This window comes from Salpingoeca rosetta (genome assembly GCF_000188695.1).
Source record: "Salpingoeca rosetta unplaced genomic scaffold supercont1.19, whole genome shotgun sequence".
Classification (NCBI taxonomy): domain Eukaryota; class Choanoflagellata; order Craspedida; family Salpingoecidae; genus Salpingoeca; species Salpingoeca rosetta.
The window spans coordinates 226,173-244,906 of NW_004754915.1; the positions used below are offsets into that span (position 1 = coordinate 226,173).

The following is an 18,734-nucleotide window of genomic DNA, read 5'->3' on the forward strand; positions in this document are numbered from 1 at the left end:
GTCTCTCTCTCTCTCTCTCTCTCTCTCTCTCTCTCTCTCTCTCTCCCTCTCTGCTCTCTCTCTCTCTCTCTCTCTCTCTCTCTCTCTCTCTCTCTCTCTCTCTGTGCTCTCTCTTTCTCTGCCTGCTCTCTCTCTCTCTCTCGATGTGTCGGCAAGGGCAAGCACACCCATTTGCATGCTGTTGTGGGCACACAACGTCAATCTTGTTGTGCACTGCTTCTCACCCAACAATCGCCATCTCCCTCACAATTGCCAACGCGCAGTGAATCCACAACAACCACAACCAACCAACCAACCAACCAACCAACCAACCAACCAACCAGTCGCCATGGATCAGTTTGTGAACAACCCTAACCCCATCCCTTCCAAGCAGAAGCTCTTCCAGGTACATGGGGTTTCATGCGTTTGCATGTGCGTGTATGTGTGCATGCATGTGCGTGTGTGACTGCATTTGGTGTTTTGGATCCACGCCGTCGCACTCACGTTTCCCTTCCCGCAACGCACGCACCAGACGGCTTCCAAGGACATTCTGTCGATGCGCCTGCCTGGTGACAAGGCCAAGTACCGCCTTGCCATGCTCACCACCACGGCCGTCATGGTCAGCGTTGTTGGCGGCGTGTTCTGCCTCGCCACCAACACTGGCAAGAAGGTTCGCTCCGCCTAAGCTCTCGTGACTCGTCGTGGCCACCGTCTGTGGTGTGGTGTGGCAAATCGGTGGCTGTGACCGTGCCCTCGCAGCTGCCAATGGTTGCGCCACCCATGGTGTGGTTTCCTGTCCTTCAATCATCTTTGTCTATGCTTGTGTATCCATGTGAGCCTCGATTGTCACGCGTGTGCATGCTAGCTGCACTCTTGTTGCGCGACTATCATCGTCCACGTGAAATTGGGGTTCTTTGCTGTTGCGTCTTTCGTGCCTGGTGGTTTGTCCTTGGCAATGTGTTGTTCTCTTGCCACTGTGTTGCTGGTGTTGAGTCATGGTACAGCACGAGTCGTGTTGTTGTGTGCCGTTCTTCGTGCGCTTGGGCCAGCTCTGTGCTGCCACACCGGCCTGTACGTGTGTGGTGTTTTGTGTCGTTTTGGTTTGGTTTGTGCTTCTTGTCTCGAGTTTGTCACAGATATAATCAAGGGTAACAACAGCAGCTATGATGACCGCCCATGGCAGGCGAGCAAGGCATGTGTGCGTGCGTGTGTGCAGCGATGTGTGAGTGTAAGGCGGTTTGCCTCGTGCGGTACACGCGGTTGAGGGGTCCGAAGCTTTGCACTGTGCGTGAATTGGTGAGGGCGAGTCAGTCGATCGATGGTCAAGGGAAGTCGATGGAGAGGGGCTCGTCCGAGGCCTGGCCATGGTTTGCACAAAAGTCCTGCAGCAGATCAACGCAGTTGAGGTACCCGCAGAAGCTGCAGCGGTGGCGTTGGGGAGGGGGGGGGATGGTCAGGGTTGGAGTACGGAGCGTCAGTGATGACAGTGGGGTGAGGGGGCGGAGATGAGATCCAAGGTGGACGCACCAAGGACAAACGTGACAGTACACAAGGGCATGAGGGTTGCGGGTTGCGTCGACGTCGTTGGCACAGTGAGAGGGAGAGGAGAGGGGGGAGGGGAAGAGGATGGGAGAGACCGAGAAGGAGAAACACACACACACACACACACACGCACACACACACACACACACACACACACACACACACACACAGACCTGCAGCCCGGGATGGTGGCGGCGTAAAAGATGGTGAAAAGCACAACAAAGGCAGCAACAATGCCCCCGAGCGCAAGAATGGAGAGCAGGTGCTTCTTCGCCTTGTCCCGCGTGCCAAAGGTGATATGCGGCAGAAACGCAAGCGCTGCAAGCATCCCAAACAGGAACCTGTCAAGCAGGGAGGGAAGAAATGGTTGATTGGAATGTTGCGGTGAGCGGTGTGGTGGCAAGGGTTTGGAAGAAAAGGTGAGTGTTCGGGTGACCAGGAGCGTGTCCTCAGCACAGCAGCCGCAATGGCAGAATACATGCTCTCCAAGCAAGCCCGCACAGCGCTCATGGAACCCCCCCCCCAACAAACACACACTTTGCACAGCACACGCGCGCACTGAACACGCCACATGACAGCAAACGATCTCTTCCCCCTCCTGCATTTCTCCTCGAGGTGCGGCGACGACTCACCCGCCAATGTGGGAGTAGTTGTCGACGTAAGGCAGGATACCAATGGCGAATGCAAGGACGATGATGACGATGAGTTTGGCCAGCTCCGAGCCCGGCCGCTCAATAAACTTCCACGACTGCACCAGCTCAACCACCTACCAAAGGCGGGTGGGGGTGGGAAGGGGAGAAGGGTGGGTGCAAGGGTGAGTGTAAGCGTGCAAAGGGTATGAGTAGGAGTAAGGGGGAGTGTGTGTGTGTGTTTGTGTAAATGTGTGTGTGAGTGTGTGTGTGTGACTCAGAATGCACCTCAGCGCCACCCCAAGAACACCCAACACCACCTCGACATCCCCTTAGTCCGTCACACACGGCATCACCCCTCAGCATAACCCCCATCACCACCACACATCCAACATCACCACGACGCACCAGTGCTGCGAGGATGCCAAAGTTTGCGCCGGAAGCGCCGACGGTGACCTGATAGCGGGAGAAGAGGCCGCTGATGACAAACCCGCCCGCCCCGCTGATCATGTAGATGAACGCTGCATTGGAGGGTGGTGGTGGTGATGGTGGTGTCGGTGGTGGTGGTGGTGAGGTGGGAAGAAAGGAGAATCACACATCACACACACACACACACACACACACATGAGCAAACACGCACAAACACACGAGCATACACGCACACACACACACGCACACACTCGCACACACACATACACACATACACACATCACACAATGCCCCCCTCCCCTGCAGCAGGAACTGACCGACACGCCACCAGCCGGCGATGCGCTCGACATCGGGGAGCAGCGAAAACTGCAGGAGGAGAACAACAAAGAGGTGAATGCCGCCAGCGTGCAGGAAAATGGCGAGGAAGAACCGGTACCTGTGCAACATAGCAGCGGTGGTGGTGGTGTTGTTGAGGTCGTGGTGGTGTTGACGATGAGGTCGTGGTGGTGGTGTTGATGACGAGGTGGTGGTGGTGTGACAGTCAAGTGAATGAGGAATGAGAGTGAGTGGGCTTGCCTCGAGTAAGAAACAAACAAACCAAAAAAAAAAAAAAACTCCAAGTGACAATGCCACAAACTGAAATGGGACAAACAGGCACAACACCAAAGAGAAAGAACACCCGCTACCCTCTGGGGTCCGCTCGCTTTTCCAACCTTCAACATCAGCATCAAGCAATCCTCTCATCGGCGCCATCGCCATCACACTATCACCTTCACTACCATCAATCACCATCATCGCCATCATCGCCATTAACACACCACTGGTCCGGCGCATTCCGGGCGAACGGAGAGAGCCCGCACTTGTCCTCCAGGCAGTTGGCCTGCTGGCACGACACCTTGTTTGGATGGAACACACCGCGCAGCGCCTTGGACTCGCACGTCTCCTTGGTGGTGAGCGTGCACTGCCCTGCCAGCCCGTAGCAGCAGGGGCGGGCCTGGATGGCACATGTACACGTCCGCTCGCTCGATGTGATGTCATCCCTGAGTTCGCAGCCGGGGAACGCGTCCGGGTTTACGCAACAGGACGGTCCGCCACACATCTGCGAATCGTCAAACGTGTACTGGCAGTCGCTCTCAACCGTGCTCCAGCACACCCCAGAGTTGATGCAGCACCTGACCATGGTGGTGGTGGTGGTGGTGGTGGTGGTGAGTGGTGATCGTGGTGGTGGGGTGGGGTGAGGGAACGTCGTGGTGTCATGTTATAAAATGGCCAATGTCCACAAGAGAACACGTGGTTCTCACATACATACACACATACGCACGCACATACTTACATACATACACATACACACACGCACGTACACACACACACATATTCGCACGCACATACCCACACACGTATGCTTAGAAACACATCCACCACGTCAATGAAAGAAACACACGCGTGTGCACGCACCCCATCTGTTGTTCCAATTCCAGTTGCGGTTTGATGAACGTGTCTGTGACATATTTGTCCTTGCCCATGCACGGTAGATACTTTGCTCCGAGAATCACCAAGTCCTCGTGGCGCGGCCCTGCACAAGAGGGGGCGGTGGTGGTGATGTGGTTGATTGGTGAAGATGGTGGTGGTTGGTTGTGGGGGTGGGGTGTGTGATTGACACAGTGGTGGTGGTGGTGGTGCTACTGATTGTCAATGCATCTGCGGATGTGGGAACATGTCATGCGCCTTTCACGACGGTGTCATTGTCGCATGGGCTCACCAAACCAGAAGTTGGCTGTCACTTCGTACTGCAAGCGCAAGGACATCATCACGTGCGTGAGGGGAAAGCAGGAAGCGTTTGAACACTGTTCTCAGCAACACACACACACACACATGCACGCACATAGATGCACACACAGAGGCACACACAGAGGCACACACACACACACACACACACACACACACACACACACACACACACACACAGACGACACACACACACACACACACACACACACACACACACACACAGGTGCTGTGCTGGTCTTACGGTGAGGACGAGGTAGGACTGGTCTGGCTGCAGCAGCGGCTCTGTCGAGTCCGTCTGCGTCTCAAAGTTGATGGGTGCGCGGTCGTACAGAAACAGCACAAGCGCAATCACAGCAACCTGGCGTGTGTGTGTGTGTGTGTGTGTGTGTGTGTGTGTGTGTGTGTGTGTGTGTGTGTGTGTGTGTGTGTGTGTGTGTAGTAGTAATCGGGTGAGCTGACCCGAGCATTGGAGTCAAGTGCCAGCGCCCAAATGCACCAAAGTGTTTCTCAGAAGAGGCAAACCACATGTGCCACATGCATACACCACACATACACACATGAAACACACACACGCACACGCACACGCACACACGCACATATGTATGCAGGCCTGTTGACACGAGTGGACGCACCTGTGTGACGGAGACCCACCAGGTGAAGAACGGGCGGTGCACGGCCAATTTCTGCAGCTTCTCCCGCCCCTGTCCACCACGCCACGGCAGCCGCAGCGGCAGCAAAGCGAAGGCGAAGGGGGTGTTGCGAGAATGAGCGCGCGTGCACATGTAAAGACTCCAAAACACACGCACACGCACACGCACACACACACACACACATGTACGCACCTTTGCAATCTTCATCTTGCGCCTGAGCGTGCCCGTGAGACCGGAGAACGAAAATCTGCTCTTCTTTTTCCTCTTGTCGTCCTTCTTGTCCTTCTTCTTGCCCTTTTCCTTCTTGTCTTTCTTCTTCTTCTTCTTCTTCTTCTCGTCGTCTGCGTTGTCTTCTTCCTCCTGCTGCCTCTCCTCGCGTGCACGACGCGATTCCGCAGCAGGGACCGGGTTCAGGTGTCTCTGTTGGTGCACAACAAGCAGTGGATGGGCATGAGTGGCACCCCTCATATATACAGCCAAACCACACGCTTGTTCGCGGATACACAACACATACACACACACACACACACACAAACACACACACACACACACACACACACACACACACACACACACACACACACACACACACACACACACACACACACACAAACACACACACACACGCAAACACACACACGCTACACAAACACACACACACGCAAACACACACACACACACACGACAAGCAAAAACCCCCACCGATCGCCGGCTGCGTCCGCGGCGCAGCGTGTCCCCGATATCGTGCAGGCCCTGCCGCACAATCTCGCCAATCGGCTGCAGTGCGGGCGGGTCAACGGCGTCGCGGCCATACCGGGCGCCACGACCAGGGCGCGGACCAGCACCCACCGCCTCAAGGTCAAGCTCGTTCCCAGCCATGCTTGCGCGGCGGCGGCTTAGGCGTCGCTGTCGCCGCAGGGTGAACGTCGGGTTAAGCTCCTCCGGGCGAAAGTGATCGTCGTCGTCATCGTTGTCGCCGACGGCAGCACCGCCATAGTCGTGTGATATGAGGCCTGCGCGGGCAAGCGACGATTCCTGTGATGGCGACACAACAGAAGGGAGGTCACTGCTGGGGTAGTAGTGCGAGCCTGCCTGCATGCCCGGATCGAGGGCACCACCGCCTCTGCCATCGCTGATGCCGTTGTCAACAGACAGCAGCATGGCTCCGAGGGAGCCGTTGGAAGGGAGGCGGGCAAACGACGTCTCATTCGTTGTTGCCGCAGTAGCGCCGCCATCATCTGCAGGGCGAGACGCGGCGCTGGCGCTGGCGGGGGCCACTTTGCTCTTGCGGTGGTGCCCGCCGTGCTTCTTGCCCGGCTGCGCTTGCTGCTGGTGCTTGTGCTGGTGCTGCTTCTTCTTCTTCTGCGCGTCTGTATGACGAGGGCTGCTGCTGCTCGTGCTGCTGCTGGCGGCAGGCTGCCCAGCCGGCTTCTTCTTGGCCTTGTGCTCCTTGTGCTTCTCTGGGTGGCTGGGTGAGCTGTGCTTGCCTGATTTCCCATGGTGTTGCTGCTGATGGCGATGGCGGTGCTTGTGCGGGTCTTTGTGGTGGGGCCGACCATGGTGACGATGGTGGTGATGGTGCGACTGGGCGCGGGGTCGGTCGTGTGGCCTGGCCTGGGGACGCGCTCTCGCCGCTGTGCGTACGGTGCGCGATCGACATAGCACGGCAACGGTGGCAGTTGTTTGTGTTGACGGATGTGGACGATGAGGATGGCGGTGTTGACGGATGTGACCATGGGGTTCAAGTGCAATGTAGGTCCAGATGATGTGAGTGAGCGAGGGAGCAAGTGGAAAAGGTGTGCAAGGCGGGGAGGACCAGGGTCTCACACGCTTGACGACAACGTCAGCAGACCATCAGCACACGGAACCATGCAAACACAGCGGGACCTTGAGCGCTGGCGCTGACCTTGTGAGTGGGCGCTGGCGCTCTCGCTCCGCGTCAGCTCAACTCCATCATCATCGTCATCCTCAATCCATTGCGGGCGGCGGCGAGCCATGATGACGACAAGCTGAGGGTGAAGGGTGTGGCTGGTGCTGCGCAGGTCGCGAATCCAAACCGAGGTCGGAAATCTACAGCACAAAGTGCATTTTGCACTTGTTGCAGGCTGCTTTGCGCGCACACCGACAACATGGGTCGCGGGATGACGATGCTTGGCTCCAGCGCCGTGATCATTGGGATTGGCGTCGCGCTGCTCAAGTACGCCACGCCAGAGCCAGAGGACGTGCTCAAGGTGAGCCATGGCATGGCGCAGCTCTTGTTGTGTGATGTTTGCATGTGCTTTTGGGTGCATCCTTTTTTGGTGGTGTCGTTTGTGTGTGTATATGATGAACCTTTGGTAGTTTGTGAGAGTGTACGGGTCCCTTCAGTACTCTCGCGTGTGCTTGATGTTGTGCTGCGTGGGTGACAGCCTTAATCTACTGCGTGACTTGTTTGCTGGTCACTGTGCTCTTTGGTGTGGTTGCTGTGTGCCGTTTGTTGTTTTCTTGCTTCTGTCGCCACTCACACATTCTCCCACACTGTCATGGTGTGCTACTGTGCTCTTTGCTGCGACCTTGTAGGACATGCCGGCGCACATTCGAAGGCGAGAGTTGGATAAGATGGAGGACAGGCACAGGAATAACATTGCTCTCATGGAGGCCATCAAATCAAGTCAGTTAGGGCCTGCTTCAATGCATGCACGCGTGCACTGCTATGAATGTGTCACAAATGGGCTGTGTACATGCACTGTTGAAACGCGATTGACTTCAAAGGAGGTGGAGCAAAAAGATGTACTTCTCACGCCCACTTGCGCCTCTCTCCGTGCACAACGTGCCTGCTTTGCGCTTCTCTCCTTTCTTGGGTGCACGACATGCCTGCTTTTGCGCTGCTGTTTGCTGTTTGCTGGCCAACAACCCACCCGCATATCCGACTACAGGTGCCGACATCAAGAAAGATTGAGGCTGCGTTATGTAAAATTTGTGTACATCTTGCTTTGCTTTTCGTAAATCCAAAAACCGTCAGCCAAAGCAACTGCAACCAAACAACCAATCGATTGGCTGGCCAAGCGAGCGAGTGCTTGAGGGAGTGCAGCAGAGGATAACACAACAGCCACACGCAGCCAAGCAGAGGGAACGGGCGACCATGTCATCATACGAGCTGGACGAACAAGTCCACCAGGTATGCATGGATACACAGCTGACTCTGTGTGTGGTGTGTGCGGGTGTGTATGTTGCAGCGATTGTTCAGCGAGTGCAGCTTGGAAACTACACCAAACAAGCCACCCATGAATGGTGTTGATGGTGCCTTGCTTGCTTGCTTGTTGTTGTTGTTGTTGTTGTTGTTGTTGTTGTTGTTGTTGTTGTTGTTGTTGTTGTTGCTGCTGTTGTTGTTGTTGTTGTTGTTGTTGTTGTTGTTGTTGTTGTTGCTGTTGTTGTTTGTTTGGTTTGCTTGGCTAACTGCTTGCTGCTTGTTTGTCCGCCAGGCTGGCATCAACTTTTACGCTCGCCTCGGATACTGGCGACATGTTCAGATTGCCGTCAAACAAGGGGTGCGTCACAAGCACTCACACTTGCCTAAGAATGGCACCGCCCTGTCGCTGTTGTTCATAATTGTTGTCAGTTATTGTGTGCCCTCGAGAGTGAAACCGCCGTGCATGCAGCTTTGGAGCGTGCTTTTTCCTCTGCGTTCATCTCATGGTCAACATCGTCGTCACCGCCCTTTTATTTGTTACCTCCTGTTTCCTGTGATAGCTGAAGAAGCTTGGCAACGATCCCGTCATGCACCTGTGGAATGGCTTTTCCCAAGTCATGGACAGTACGTTGCCTGCAGTATGTGTTTGAGAGCAGTACGTTGCCTGCAGTATGTGTGTGAGAGTGCGTGTACCTGTGTGTGTGTGTGTGTGTGTGTGTTTGTCTGTACGTGTGTATGTCTGTACATCTGTGTGAGTGTCTGTGTTTGTCTTTGTCTCACTCCTCATTCTCACTCACTCACTCCTCATCCTCACTCACTCCTCATCCGCACTCACTCATTCATCTCATTTCTGTAGGTGCACAGCGGCCAGAGGGCATCCGCAACCTGCAGAAGCTCGTGGACAGCCGGGACGTTGGTATTGCCGCCGTTTTGGGTCTCATCCACGCGCACAAGCAAGCAGACATTGTGGACAAGGACGCCGTCAAAGACCTCGAGGTGTGCAAAGTGTGTGTGTGTGTGTGTGTGTGTGTGTGTGTGTGTGTGTGTGTGTGTGTGTACAATGTGTGTGGTTTGAGAGCGTGCTGGTGGTTGGATCATCTCTCATTTCCTCGCTTCCATCTCCCTCCCTCTCTCTCTCTCTCTTCTGTTCACGCCACCACCAACAACAACCGGCCGGCAACTCTGCAGGGGCGGTTCAAGGCCGGGCTGAAGGAGAGCGGGGAGGTGTCGCTGCATCAGGCTGCGCTCGTCATGTGGCACACGGGCAAGACCGACAAGGCCCGCGATATCGTCGACAAGATGCTCAAGCTCAATAACGCCTCCTCAGAGTACGCTCATGCGTGTGTGTGTGTGTGCGTGCGTGTGTGTGTGTGCGTGTGTGTGCGTACGTGTGTGTGTGTGCGTACGTGTGTGTGTGTGTGTGTGTGCTGGTGTCCTCAATGGCGTTATGTTTCAGCACATTGGACGTGAACGCTGCATGTTTATCCTCACACCAATACCACCGCCACCCTCGCCACCACCACCGCCAGCGGGCTGGCGACACGCGGGTGGATCGACATCACGAGCGGGCGCGAATCCCACGCGAAGAAGTCCATCAAGTACTTTGAGGAGGCTCTCAAGCCCTTCCAAGGTGCGGCCAATGCTGCTGCTGGTGCTGCTGCTGGTGATGGTGTTGGTGGCGGTGTTGGTGATGCAGTTTGTTGGTCGTGCTGATGTGCGATGTGTTGTGAGGTTGCTGTTCTTGCCGCATTGTGTTTGCTGGTATTGCTGTTCTGGTCGTGCTAAGCGTCTTAAGCTCAACGTCGATCAGTCTGTCCGGCTCACCACCACCTCCTCCTTCTCCTCCCTGCCTCGCACCATCATGACCACCACCACCACAACAAACAACAAACAACAACAACAAACAAACAAACAAACAAACAAACAAACAAACAAACAAACAAACAAACAAACAAACAAACAAACAAACAAACAAACAAACAAACAAACAAACAAACAACAAACAACAAACAACAAACAACGCCCTCCATGTGCCAGGCCGGAGCGACCAGACGCACCTCGAAGCGCTGCTGGGCAAGGCGGAGTTTATGCTCTCCGTCAAGCACAACTACGACGATGCACTTGTGCTGCTGAACCAGGCCGTCGCCCTCTTCCCGACGTTCATCCCCGCGCTCATTGCAAAGGCGTGGGCGCACCTTGCCCTCAACGACTGGGACGGCGCGCTGGACACCACGCGCCGCTGCACCAACATCAACCCAGACTGCATCCCCGCCCTCCATATCCAGAGCCTGTGCATCCTCGCACGCACAGGCCAATACGAGGAGGTGCGCTGGTGTGTGATGTTGTTGTTGTTGTTGTTGTTGTTGTTGTTGTTGTTGTTGTTGTTGTTGTTGGTTGTCGTCGTCGTCGTCGTCGTCGTCGTCGTCGTCGTGCGTGTGTTTGCCTGTTCTTGCATCATCTCCTTTCACTCACCTCCCTGGTCCCCATGTGTCGACGCTTGTTTGTCCTGTACCCGTCTGCCAGGCTGCGGGCGTGCTTGGCAAAATCATCACCATCCTCGACAACGTCGAGCCGCAGAGCCACCGCCTCTACTACAACGTGAGACCACCCTAACTCACCCATGTCCTGCCTGTGCCTACTTGTTTGCCTTTGCATTTGTGCTTGTGCTTGTGTTTGTGTTGAGCATCTCATGTCACTTCATGCGCACGCGCTGAGACCACGCGTTCTCTCCGACTCGCCTCTCTCTGTCTCTCTCTCTCTCTGTCTCTGTCTCTGTCTCTCTCTCTCTCTCTCTCTCTCTCTCTCTCTCTCTCTCTCTCTCAAACGCGCAAACAAACGCGCAAACACACACACACAACCCCCCCCCCCCCCAATGCAGCTGAGCCGGGCGCCTGCGCGCGTTTCTGGGCGGAACCAGCAGGTGCTGCAGCAGACGCGGACGATGCTTGACCGCGCCATGCAGATGGACAACACCGTTGCCGTCTACTTTGAGGAGATGGCCCACCAGCAGCTCATGCGCGATCACGTACGCACTTGTTGCTCACACACGCACACACACACGCACACACACAAACACATGTGCGCATTCACTTGTACGTGCATTCTTGTCGCAACATTGTTCCTGCTGCACTCACCCCGCTATTTCGAACACACGATTCACACACTCACTCCACACGTGAGCAGCAAGGCGCTGCGCACAAGCTGTACAAGAAGGCGATGCAGCTTGACGAGTCGAGCGTGGGTGCTCTGCACGGCATCATCCACTGCCAGATCCTCATCGGTCAACTTGACGACGCGCAGACACAGCTCGACTTCCTCTCCGAGATCCAGGTGTGTGTTTGCCTGTGTGTGTGTATGTATGTGTGTTTGTGTTTGCCTGTGTGTGTGTGTTTGCCTGGTTGCCTGTGTGCGTGTGTTTGCCTGGTTTGTGTATGTGTGTGTGTGTGTGTTTGTTTGTTTGTTTGTTTGTTTGTTTGTTGCTAGTTGTGGCGTACAAGGTTCATACGCGTGGGTGCGTGCTCGGAAACAACATTGCTGTCACGGATGGCCCACTTGACTTCCTTCTCACCCCTGCAATCACCATCGCCGTGCCATGTTACGTCACATCCCATCAAACCACATCAGGCCTCTGCTGAGACGTCTGCGGAGCTGTGCTATCTGCGCGCCCTGCTCAGCAGCAAGCGCAACGACCCTGTTCCCGACACCACAAAACTGCTGGACACGGCCGTCAAGGCGCACCTCACAACCATCAAGACGAAGGTGACATGTCGTGATGAGTGTGCGTGCATGCTGTGTGTGTGCGTGCATGCGTGCGTGGGCGTGTGTGTCTGTGTGTGTCTGTGCGTCTGTCCTTCCTTCTGTGTGTCTGTGCATCTGTCCTTCCTTCTGTGCGTCTGTGTGAGGGGAGGTAAGGGCAAGGGCAGTCTGAAAACACTCTGCCTCTGATGCCGTTGTCCACACGTCACCTGTTCTCCTCCGCACCGTTGCATCCCATATCACCACCTTCCCTCCTCATCACCACCCCTTGCAGGCGCCATCCCCGACGTACTTCCTCGAGCTGCAGCCCGAGCTGCTCGTCAGCATCGCCAAGCTCTATCTCCAGTACGCTCCCGCCCACCCGCCGACCTCTGGCGACGCAGCCTCGCCCATCCTGGACAAGGCGAGCATGCCGCTGGAGGCCCTGGTCAAGCTGTGTCCGGGATGCATTGAGGCCGCGTATCTCCTCGCCCGCGTGCGCTTCCTCAGCGGCGATCTTGTGGCCGCACAGAGTGGCGCGCAGCACTGCCTCAAGATGAACACCGGCTTCACGGAAGCACACCTCCTCATGGCCGAGGTGCGCTGTCGTGGTGGCTTTGTTTTGGGGGTGGAAGTAGCTCATGCCGTGGGTGCTGCGTGTTTCCGAACGACACGCTGCCCCCCTCCACACACACATGGTCGCACATACTCACACACACGGTCGCACATACTCACTCACATACTCACTCACACACACTCACACACTCACACACTCGCACACTCACACACTCACACTCGGTCGCACTCACTCACATACTCACTCACTCACTCACTCACATACTCGCACACACACACACACTTACTCACTCACTCTCTCTCTCTCTCACACACACTCACACACCCGCTTCTCTTGTCTCCACAACAGATCCAACTTGCGATGGGCAACTACGGCACGGCGTTGCAGGCGCTGCAGAACGGACTGAGCTACAACTTTGAGATCCGGGACCTGCCGCTGTACCACGTGCTGCAGGCGCGCATCCACCTCGCCGAGGACAAGACCACTGACGCCCTCAAGAGCATGCAGGCCGCCATGAAGATCCCTGGGGTCCGCAAAGTCGGTGCGTGAGAATGGCTGGTTCGTTGGCTGGTTCGTTGTGTGTGTGTGTGTGTTTATATGGCGCTCTTGTGCGTGTGTGTGTGATGGTGATGCTGACGATTGTGGTGATGCTTGTTGCGTCACGGTTTTGACCTGAACGTTGCTTCATCTCTCGTGCACAACACCGAACTGTGCAGTGCAAAACACGAAGACGAGCCGGCCTGTGAAGCGGTCTGCGCCCGTTACAGATCGCGTCACGGTGTTCCTGACGCTCGCCGACGTGCATATTGCTGCCAACCGCCTCAACGACGCCGCCAAGGTCCTTACCGAGGCCGAAAACCAGTTCAGGGACACCGCAGAGGCTGTCAGGTACACAACGTGCTCCTCCTTTGCTGATTGTTTGTTTCTTTGTTTGTAGACTGTCTTGTCACACTACATGGGTGTGAACTAGCTGGCAATTCACGTCGTGTCGTCGCTTCAACAACACATTGCGCCATGCCATACCGCACATCGTTCACACAACCACAACCGCATCCACATCCCCGCGCCCGTGTCCACGTGTGCAGGGTGACCCTGGCCCAGTCTGAGCTTGCGCTGAAGCGTGGGGACGTTGAAGGCGCCCTTGACCTTCTCCGCGGAGTTGGGCGTGAGGAACCGTACTACATCCAGGTCCGTCCTACCAGTAGTTTGCAGCTGCTGCTGCTGGTGTTGGTGCTAGTGGTGACGGTGCTGGCGCTTGTGCCGGTTTGTTGCGTGGTGTAATGCATACGCCCTCTTTGAACCATGTTTATGCATCATGTTGCGACGACAGGCAAAGGAGAAGATGGCGCACATCTACCTGCACCACCGCAAGGATAAGCGGGTGTACGCGGCATGCTACAAGGAGCTCGTCGAGCAGAACCCAACCAGTGCGTAGCCTTTGAACGTGTGGTCGGAGAGGGCTCGCGCTGGTGTCAAGTACTTGCAGTGCGTGGTGCGCCTCGTCTACTGGTGGACACCAGCACGCACGGCACGGTGTCGGCCTGTGCATATGTTTGTTCATCGCATGCACGCGCACGGCCTCACCCTTGCGTGCCTTGCTTTGCCAGGCCACTCGTATCTGCTGCTTGGCGATGCGTACATGGCCATCCAGGAACCAGACAAGGCCATCAACGTGTACGAGACTGCGCTCAAGCAGAACCCACGCGATGGTGCGGTCTTTTTCATCGTCATGCAGTTGTGTATGTGTGTGTGTGTTTGTTTGTTTGTTTGTGTGTTTGTGTGTTCGTTTGTTTGTTTGTGTGCGTGTGTTTGTGTTTTGTTTGTTTGTTCGTTTGTTTGTTTGTGTGCGTGTGTTTGTGTTTTGTTTGTTTGTTTGTTTGTTTGTTTGTTTGTTTGTTTGTGTGTGTGTGTTTGCTGTCTTGTTTATTTGTTGCCTTCACGTGTTGCCTTCATGGGATTTTGTTGTTTTGTCTGTGCTGCCATGCTGCCCTTCAAAGCTTTCTTGCCAGCTCAGTTCTCGCAATAACTCCAATGTCGTGTGTGTTTTCATGGTTGCTTGCAGGCACGCTCGCGAGCAAGATTGGCGCTGCACTTGTGCGGACACACGACTTCAACCGGGCCATCAAGTATTACGAGGCGGCGGTGAAGAACGGGGAGCAGCCGCACCTCCGCTCTGCACTCGCCGAGCTCCACCTCAAGCTCAAGAACTTTGACAAGGCCAAGCGCGTACGTGGACACGTCTGTCTGCGTCTGTGTGTGTGTGTGTGTGTGTGTGTGTGTGTGTGTGTGTGTGTGTGTGTGTGTGCGTGCGTGCGTGTGTGTGTGTGTGTGTGTGTGTTTGCCTCTGACTCTCTGTCTGTGTGCGTGTTGGAACTCAACCCCGCCAAGGCCTCGATGTTGTACAAAAATGTTGCACATCGCATACGCCAATCCAGCACCCTAATTATATCCTCTCCCCTCCTCCTCCTCCTCCTCCTCTGCTTCCCATCAGGTGCTTGAGGATGCGCTTGCCTCGTCCAACCAGGACACGATTGAGGGCATGGTGCAGACCGTCAAGGACTACGAGATGCTCGCCCGTGTGCACAAGCAGTCCACGGACATCTCTGCCGCCATTGACACGCTGCAGCGTGCACGCAAGCTGCAGTCCCAGGTCATCTCGCGCGTGTCGGCCGAGCAGCCGGAGTCGCTTAAGCAGCAGCAGCAGACGGCTGCAGGTACGGCGCACCTTACTTGTTTGGAAGCGGGTGGTGTTGGTGTGAACGTTTGTGTTTGAGTTGAGCACTTCGTACTCGTGTCTTTCACTGTATACACGCACTCAGTGACTCACTCCATCACGCACACACTCACTCAATCACACACTCGCACACCCTGCTCCACCACCTCCTCAGAGCTGTCGTTCCAGATTGCCAAGTACTATGAGGAGGACGAGCACAACTACAGCAAGGCGACGGCGGCGTACCAGGAAGCGCTGTCGTTTGACCAGGCCAACTCCCGCGCCATGCTTGCCCTGGCCAAGCTGCACCTTGACCGAGGCGACCTCGAGGCTGCCCAGTTCCAGCTGTCGCCGCTGCTGCAGCAGGGCGCGCTGCTGTCTGCGCAGGAGCAGGGCGAGGCAGCAATGATGATGGCCGACATCATGTTCCGCAAGCACGAGTATGACTCTGCCACGTTCCACCTGCAGCAGCTGCTGGACAAGCAGCCCGAGCACTACGAGGCGTTGTCGCGTTTGATTGACCTCAATCGCCGCGCGGGGAAGCTGGACGCCTGCGACAAGTACATCACCCAGGCCGAAACCGCCTGCGCACGCCCCGAGACGGAGCCAGGCCTCAACTACTGCCGCGTACGTGACGCCATGTTGACTTGTGAGGGAGCAGGAGCGGTGGTGGTGGTGGTGGTGGTGGTGTGTGTGTGTGTGTGTTTGGTTGTGTGTATGTCTGTGTGTTGGGGTTTCGCTTGCATGCTGCTACTCCACTTGTTGTTTATGCCACAGTCCTCACATGCAACCACCCTCCTCCAACCCACCGACCGCGACGACAACAGGGTGTGCTGCGGCGGTACCAGCAGCGGCCAAACGAGGCGCTCAAGGCGCTGAACAAAGCGCGCAAGGACTCCGACTACGGCGTCAAGGCCCTTTACCACATGGTCGAGATCTGCCTCAACCCAGATGACACCTCCCTCGGCACCTCGGAGCCAACCGCTGCTGGGTGCGGCTGAGTGGGCTTGTGCGTGCGTGTGCGCGTGCGTGCGTGTGCGTGCGTGTGTGCGTGTGTGTGTGTGTGTGTGTGTGTGCGTGCGTGTGTGCGTGCGTGCGTGTGTGTGTGTGTGTGTGTGTGTGTGTGTCTTGCCTGTCTTGTCTGTTTGTCTGTGGCATTGGCACTGGGTCGCCGTGGCGGGTGATTCTACCGCTGTCCACCCCACCCAGTGACATTCCCTCTTGAGTGGCTTGCTGTCCTTCTTTGACCTCACCCCTCCTCGCTCGCCCTCACCATGCCATGCCGCCGCCACGCGACCAGTGACTCGGCCTCTGAGGCGCTGCAGATGGGCGCAAAGACCGCAGAGAAGCTCCTCGCAGAACTCGCCTCCCTTGGCGAGAGCTCAAAGGTGTGTGTCTTTGTGTGTGTGTGTGTGTGTGTGTGTGTGTGTGTGTGTGTGTGTGTGTGTGTGTGTGTGTGTGTTGTGTGTTGTGCGTGCCAGCGTTGATTTCAGCTTCATGTCTGTTTGCCTTGCATAAATCTGCACGTGTGACTCACTTCTGCTTGTCGAACACACACTCACACACACCATCCATGCAACACCTCCCCTGTTTGTTATGTCCATCCATGTCCGTGTGTTTCAGCTCAAGTACAAGCTGCTGCAGAACTATGCGCTTGCAGCGAGCAAATCCAAGCAGCAGATGGAAAAGGCCCTCGCGAACTTCACCGCCCTCGCCAGCGAACAGGTCTGCACATTTGCACTGGAACCTGTTGTTGTTGTTGTTGTTGTTGTTGCTCTTGTTGTTGTTGTGCTTCTTCTTCTTCTCCTCCTCCTCCTCCTCCTCCTCCTCCTCCTCCTCGATCTCCTTGTCCTCGTTGCTGGTGTTGTCTTGACCGTTGATGTACCGCGTCAGCTCGTGTGGTTGTGCATGCTTGTGTTAGTCGTGTTCATCCGCTTCACTCGCGCTCACTCCTGATCAACGCAACGACACCTCCTCCGACACCCTCCTCGTCCGCCAACAACCGTGCGTGCAGCGGGAGGAGGTTGGGGCGATCCTGGGCATGGCGCGCACGTACATGCAGCTGAAGAACACACCAAAAGCGCGCCACCAGCTCAAGCGCGTGACGAAACTCGAGTGGAACTCCGACGACGCAGAGGAGTTTGAGGTGTGCTGCTGCCCTGTCGTTTGCTTTGTTGAGTTGTGTTTAGGCTTGATTGTGTTTGAGTTGTCTCAACGCAATTTGCTCGTGTGCTGGAATCGGGTGGTGTACTCGTGACAGCTGCTTCTGCTCGTTTCTCCCTGATCCACAACGATTGATGCGGATGGGCCTGTTTTGTCTAAACGCCAACTTCTCACACGTGTGCCTGCGCGTGGGATATGTTCCTGTGTCCGTCCGTTTGTTGGGTGTGTCCATGCGTACGTGTGTGAGCAGGGGGCGTGGCTGCTGCTGTCGTACATCTACATCAACAGCGGCAAGTACGATCTGGCACAGGATCTCCTTAAGAAGATTCTTCAGCACAACAAGGTGCGTCATGGAAGGCTGCTGCTGCTGCTGTTCTTGTCCTCGTTGTTCTTGCTGTCATTCTTGTTGCTGTTGTTGTCGTTAGCTCACCCTTGGCTTTAATTGCTTGCGTGCTGTCGTGTGTGTTGCACGTGTCTGCAGAGCTGCAGCAAGGCGTGGGAGTACATGGGATACATCATGGAGAAGGAGCAGTCATATGCGGTGAGCACCAGTGTTGTCGAGCGGTTCTTCCTTGTTCACGTCCTGCACACACACACACACACACACACACACACACACACACACACACACACACACACACACTGACACTGTGTCTGCTGTGTGTGTGTCTGTTTGCGTTTCGTCTGCGCGTTTAGAATGCTGCTGAGTTTTACGAAAACGCGTGGAGCTTCAGCACGGCCGCGGATCCGGCCGTCGGGTACAAGCTCGCCTTCAACTACCTCAAGGCCAAGCGCTTCGTCGACGCCATCGACATCTGCCACGCGGTTTGTCTTGTTGGCACGTCGCGTATTGTGCAATGCTCTGTGTGTGTGTGTCTGTATGTTTGTGTGTGTGTCTGTCTGTCTGTCTGTCAGTCTGTCTGTCAGTCTGGCTGTCTGTGTGTGTGTGTGTGTGTGTGTGTGTGTGTGTGTGTGTGTGTGTGTGTGTGTGTGTGTGTGTGTGTGTGCATCCCCCTTCCCATTTCCCTGTTCGCCGGGTCCTCAACTCGGGACCCCCCCCCCACAACAACATTGGTCCTGTTTGCAGGTGCTCAAGGCAAACCCCGACTACCCGCGCATCCGCAAGGACATTCTGGAGAAGGCGAGAATGGGGCTCAAGAACTAACAAGAAGAAAGATGAGACACGCATTCACATGCACTTGGGTGCTGCTGTTGTTGCTGTTTGTTCGTTCCTTCTTCTTTTCTTCTGCGTTTGTTGTGGATTTGTGTATTGCTGTGCGTGTCGCATCCGTTGCTTCGAGCTGACAATCTTGTGTGTGTGTGTGTGTGTGTGTGTGTGTGTGTGTGTGTGTGTGTGTGT

At 55.7% G+C, this 18,734-nt stretch overlaps 5 protein-coding genes across 5 annotated transcripts; 4 read left to right on the forward strand and 1 right to left on the reverse strand.

Annotated features, from left to right (window-relative positions):
• Positions 1–328: 328 nt before the first annotated feature.
• On the forward strand, positions 329–664 carry PTSG_12637 (uncharacterized protein; the record flags this gene model as incomplete). The annotated part of the gene is made up of 2 exons (XM_004991548.1): positions 329–385; positions 512–664. 2 exons carry the CDS (start codon positions 329–331, stop codon positions 662–664), a joined length of 210 nt encoding a protein of 69 aa, XP_004991605.1.
• Positions 665–744: 80 nt separating this feature from the next.
• PTSG_12638 (uncharacterized protein) lies at positions 745–1,131 on the forward strand (the record flags this gene model as incomplete). Its single annotated transcript, XM_004991549.1, has 1 exon — positions 745–1,131. The coding sequence occupies one exon, from the start codon at positions 745–747 to the stop codon at positions 1,129–1,131; it is 387 nt and encodes a 128-aa protein (XP_004991606.1).
• On the reverse strand, positions 1,101–7,116 carry PTSG_07804 (uncharacterized protein). Its single transcript, XM_004991550.1, has 13 exons — positions 6,924–7,116; positions 5,720–6,651; positions 5,210–5,437; positions 5,000–5,068; positions 4,609–4,725; positions 4,339–4,366; positions 4,035–4,152; positions 3,398–3,751; positions 2,897–3,015; positions 2,559–2,671; positions 2,154–2,287; positions 1,695–1,862; positions 1,101–1,398 (listed from the first exon to the last, which is right to left on the reverse strand). The coding sequence occupies exons 1-13, from the start codon at positions 7,012–7,014 to the stop codon at positions 1,302–1,304; spliced, it is 2,568 nt and encodes an 855-aa protein (XP_004991607.1). The 5' UTR covers positions 7,015–7,116; the 3' UTR covers positions 1,101–1,301.
• PTSG_12639 (uncharacterized protein) lies at positions 7,117–8,084 on the forward strand. Its single transcript, XM_004991551.1, has 3 exons — positions 7,117–7,248; positions 7,577–7,667; positions 7,933–8,084. Exons 1-3 carry the CDS (start codon positions 7,147–7,149, stop codon positions 7,953–7,955), a joined length of 216 nt encoding a protein of 71 aa, XP_004991608.1. The 5' UTR covers positions 7,117–7,146; the 3' UTR covers positions 7,956–8,084.
• On the forward strand, positions 8,023–18,733 carry PTSG_12640 (uncharacterized protein). The gene is made up of 28 exons (XM_004991552.1): positions 8,023–8,174; positions 8,479–8,544; positions 8,747–8,810; positions 9,043–9,182; positions 9,375–9,514; positions 9,716–9,816; positions 10,224–10,510; positions 10,710–10,784; positions 11,065–11,211; positions 11,370–11,516; positions 11,811–11,945; positions 12,217–12,519; positions 12,847–13,039; positions 13,215–13,386; positions 13,584–13,686; positions 13,829–13,925; positions 14,106–14,207; positions 14,561–14,724; positions 14,990–15,212; positions 15,387–15,838; positions 16,039–16,202; positions 16,512–16,599; positions 16,835–16,936; positions 17,226–17,357; positions 17,625–17,717; positions 17,856–17,915; positions 18,071–18,199; positions 18,462–18,733. The coding sequence occupies exons 1-28, from the start codon at positions 8,139–8,141 to the stop codon at positions 18,537–18,539; spliced, it is 3,993 nt and encodes a 1,330-aa protein (XP_004991609.1). The 5' UTR covers positions 8,023–8,138; the 3' UTR covers positions 18,540–18,733.
• The last annotated feature ends 1 nt before the right edge of the window (position 18,734 follows it).

Excerpts from the sequence above, each read along its gene's own strand:
- PTSG_07804 (XM_004991550.1), bottom strand. The coding sequence starts at position 7,014 with ATGGCTCGCCGCCGCCCGCAATGGATTGAGGATGACGATGATGATGGA. Across the intron at positions 5,438-5,719 it reads GCGGACGCAGCCGGCGATCG|AGACACCTGAACCCGGTCCC; the intron begins GTGGGGGTTTTT and ends GTGCACCAACAG. Across the intron at positions 3,752-4,034 it reads GAATTGGAACAACAGATGGG|GTGCTGCATCAACTCTGGGG; the intron begins GTGCGTGCACAC and ends CACCATGGTCAG.
- PTSG_12639 (XM_004991551.1), top strand. The coding sequence starts at position 7,147 with ATGGGTCGCGGGATGACGATGCTTGGCTCCAGCGCCGTGATCATTGGG. Across the intron at positions 7,249-7,576 it reads AGCCAGAGGACGTGCTCAAG|GACATGCCGGCGCACATTCG; the intron begins GTGAGCCATGGC and ends GCGACCTTGTAG. Across the intron at positions 7,668-7,932 it reads CATGGAGGCCATCAAATCAA|GTGCCGACATCAAGAAAGAT; the intron begins GTCAGTTAGGGC and ends ATCCGACTACAG.
- PTSG_12640 (XM_004991552.1), top strand. The coding sequence starts at position 8,139 with ATGTCATCATACGAGCTGGACGAACAAGTCCACCAG. Across the intron at positions 8,811-9,042 it reads CTTTTCCCAAGTCATGGACA|GTGCACAGCGGCCAGAGGGC; the intron begins GTACGTTGCCTG and ends TCATTTCTGTAG. Across the intron at positions 14,208-14,560 it reads CAAGCAGAACCCACGCGATG|GCACGCTCGCGAGCAAGATT; the intron begins GTGCGGTCTTTT and ends GGTTGCTTGCAG.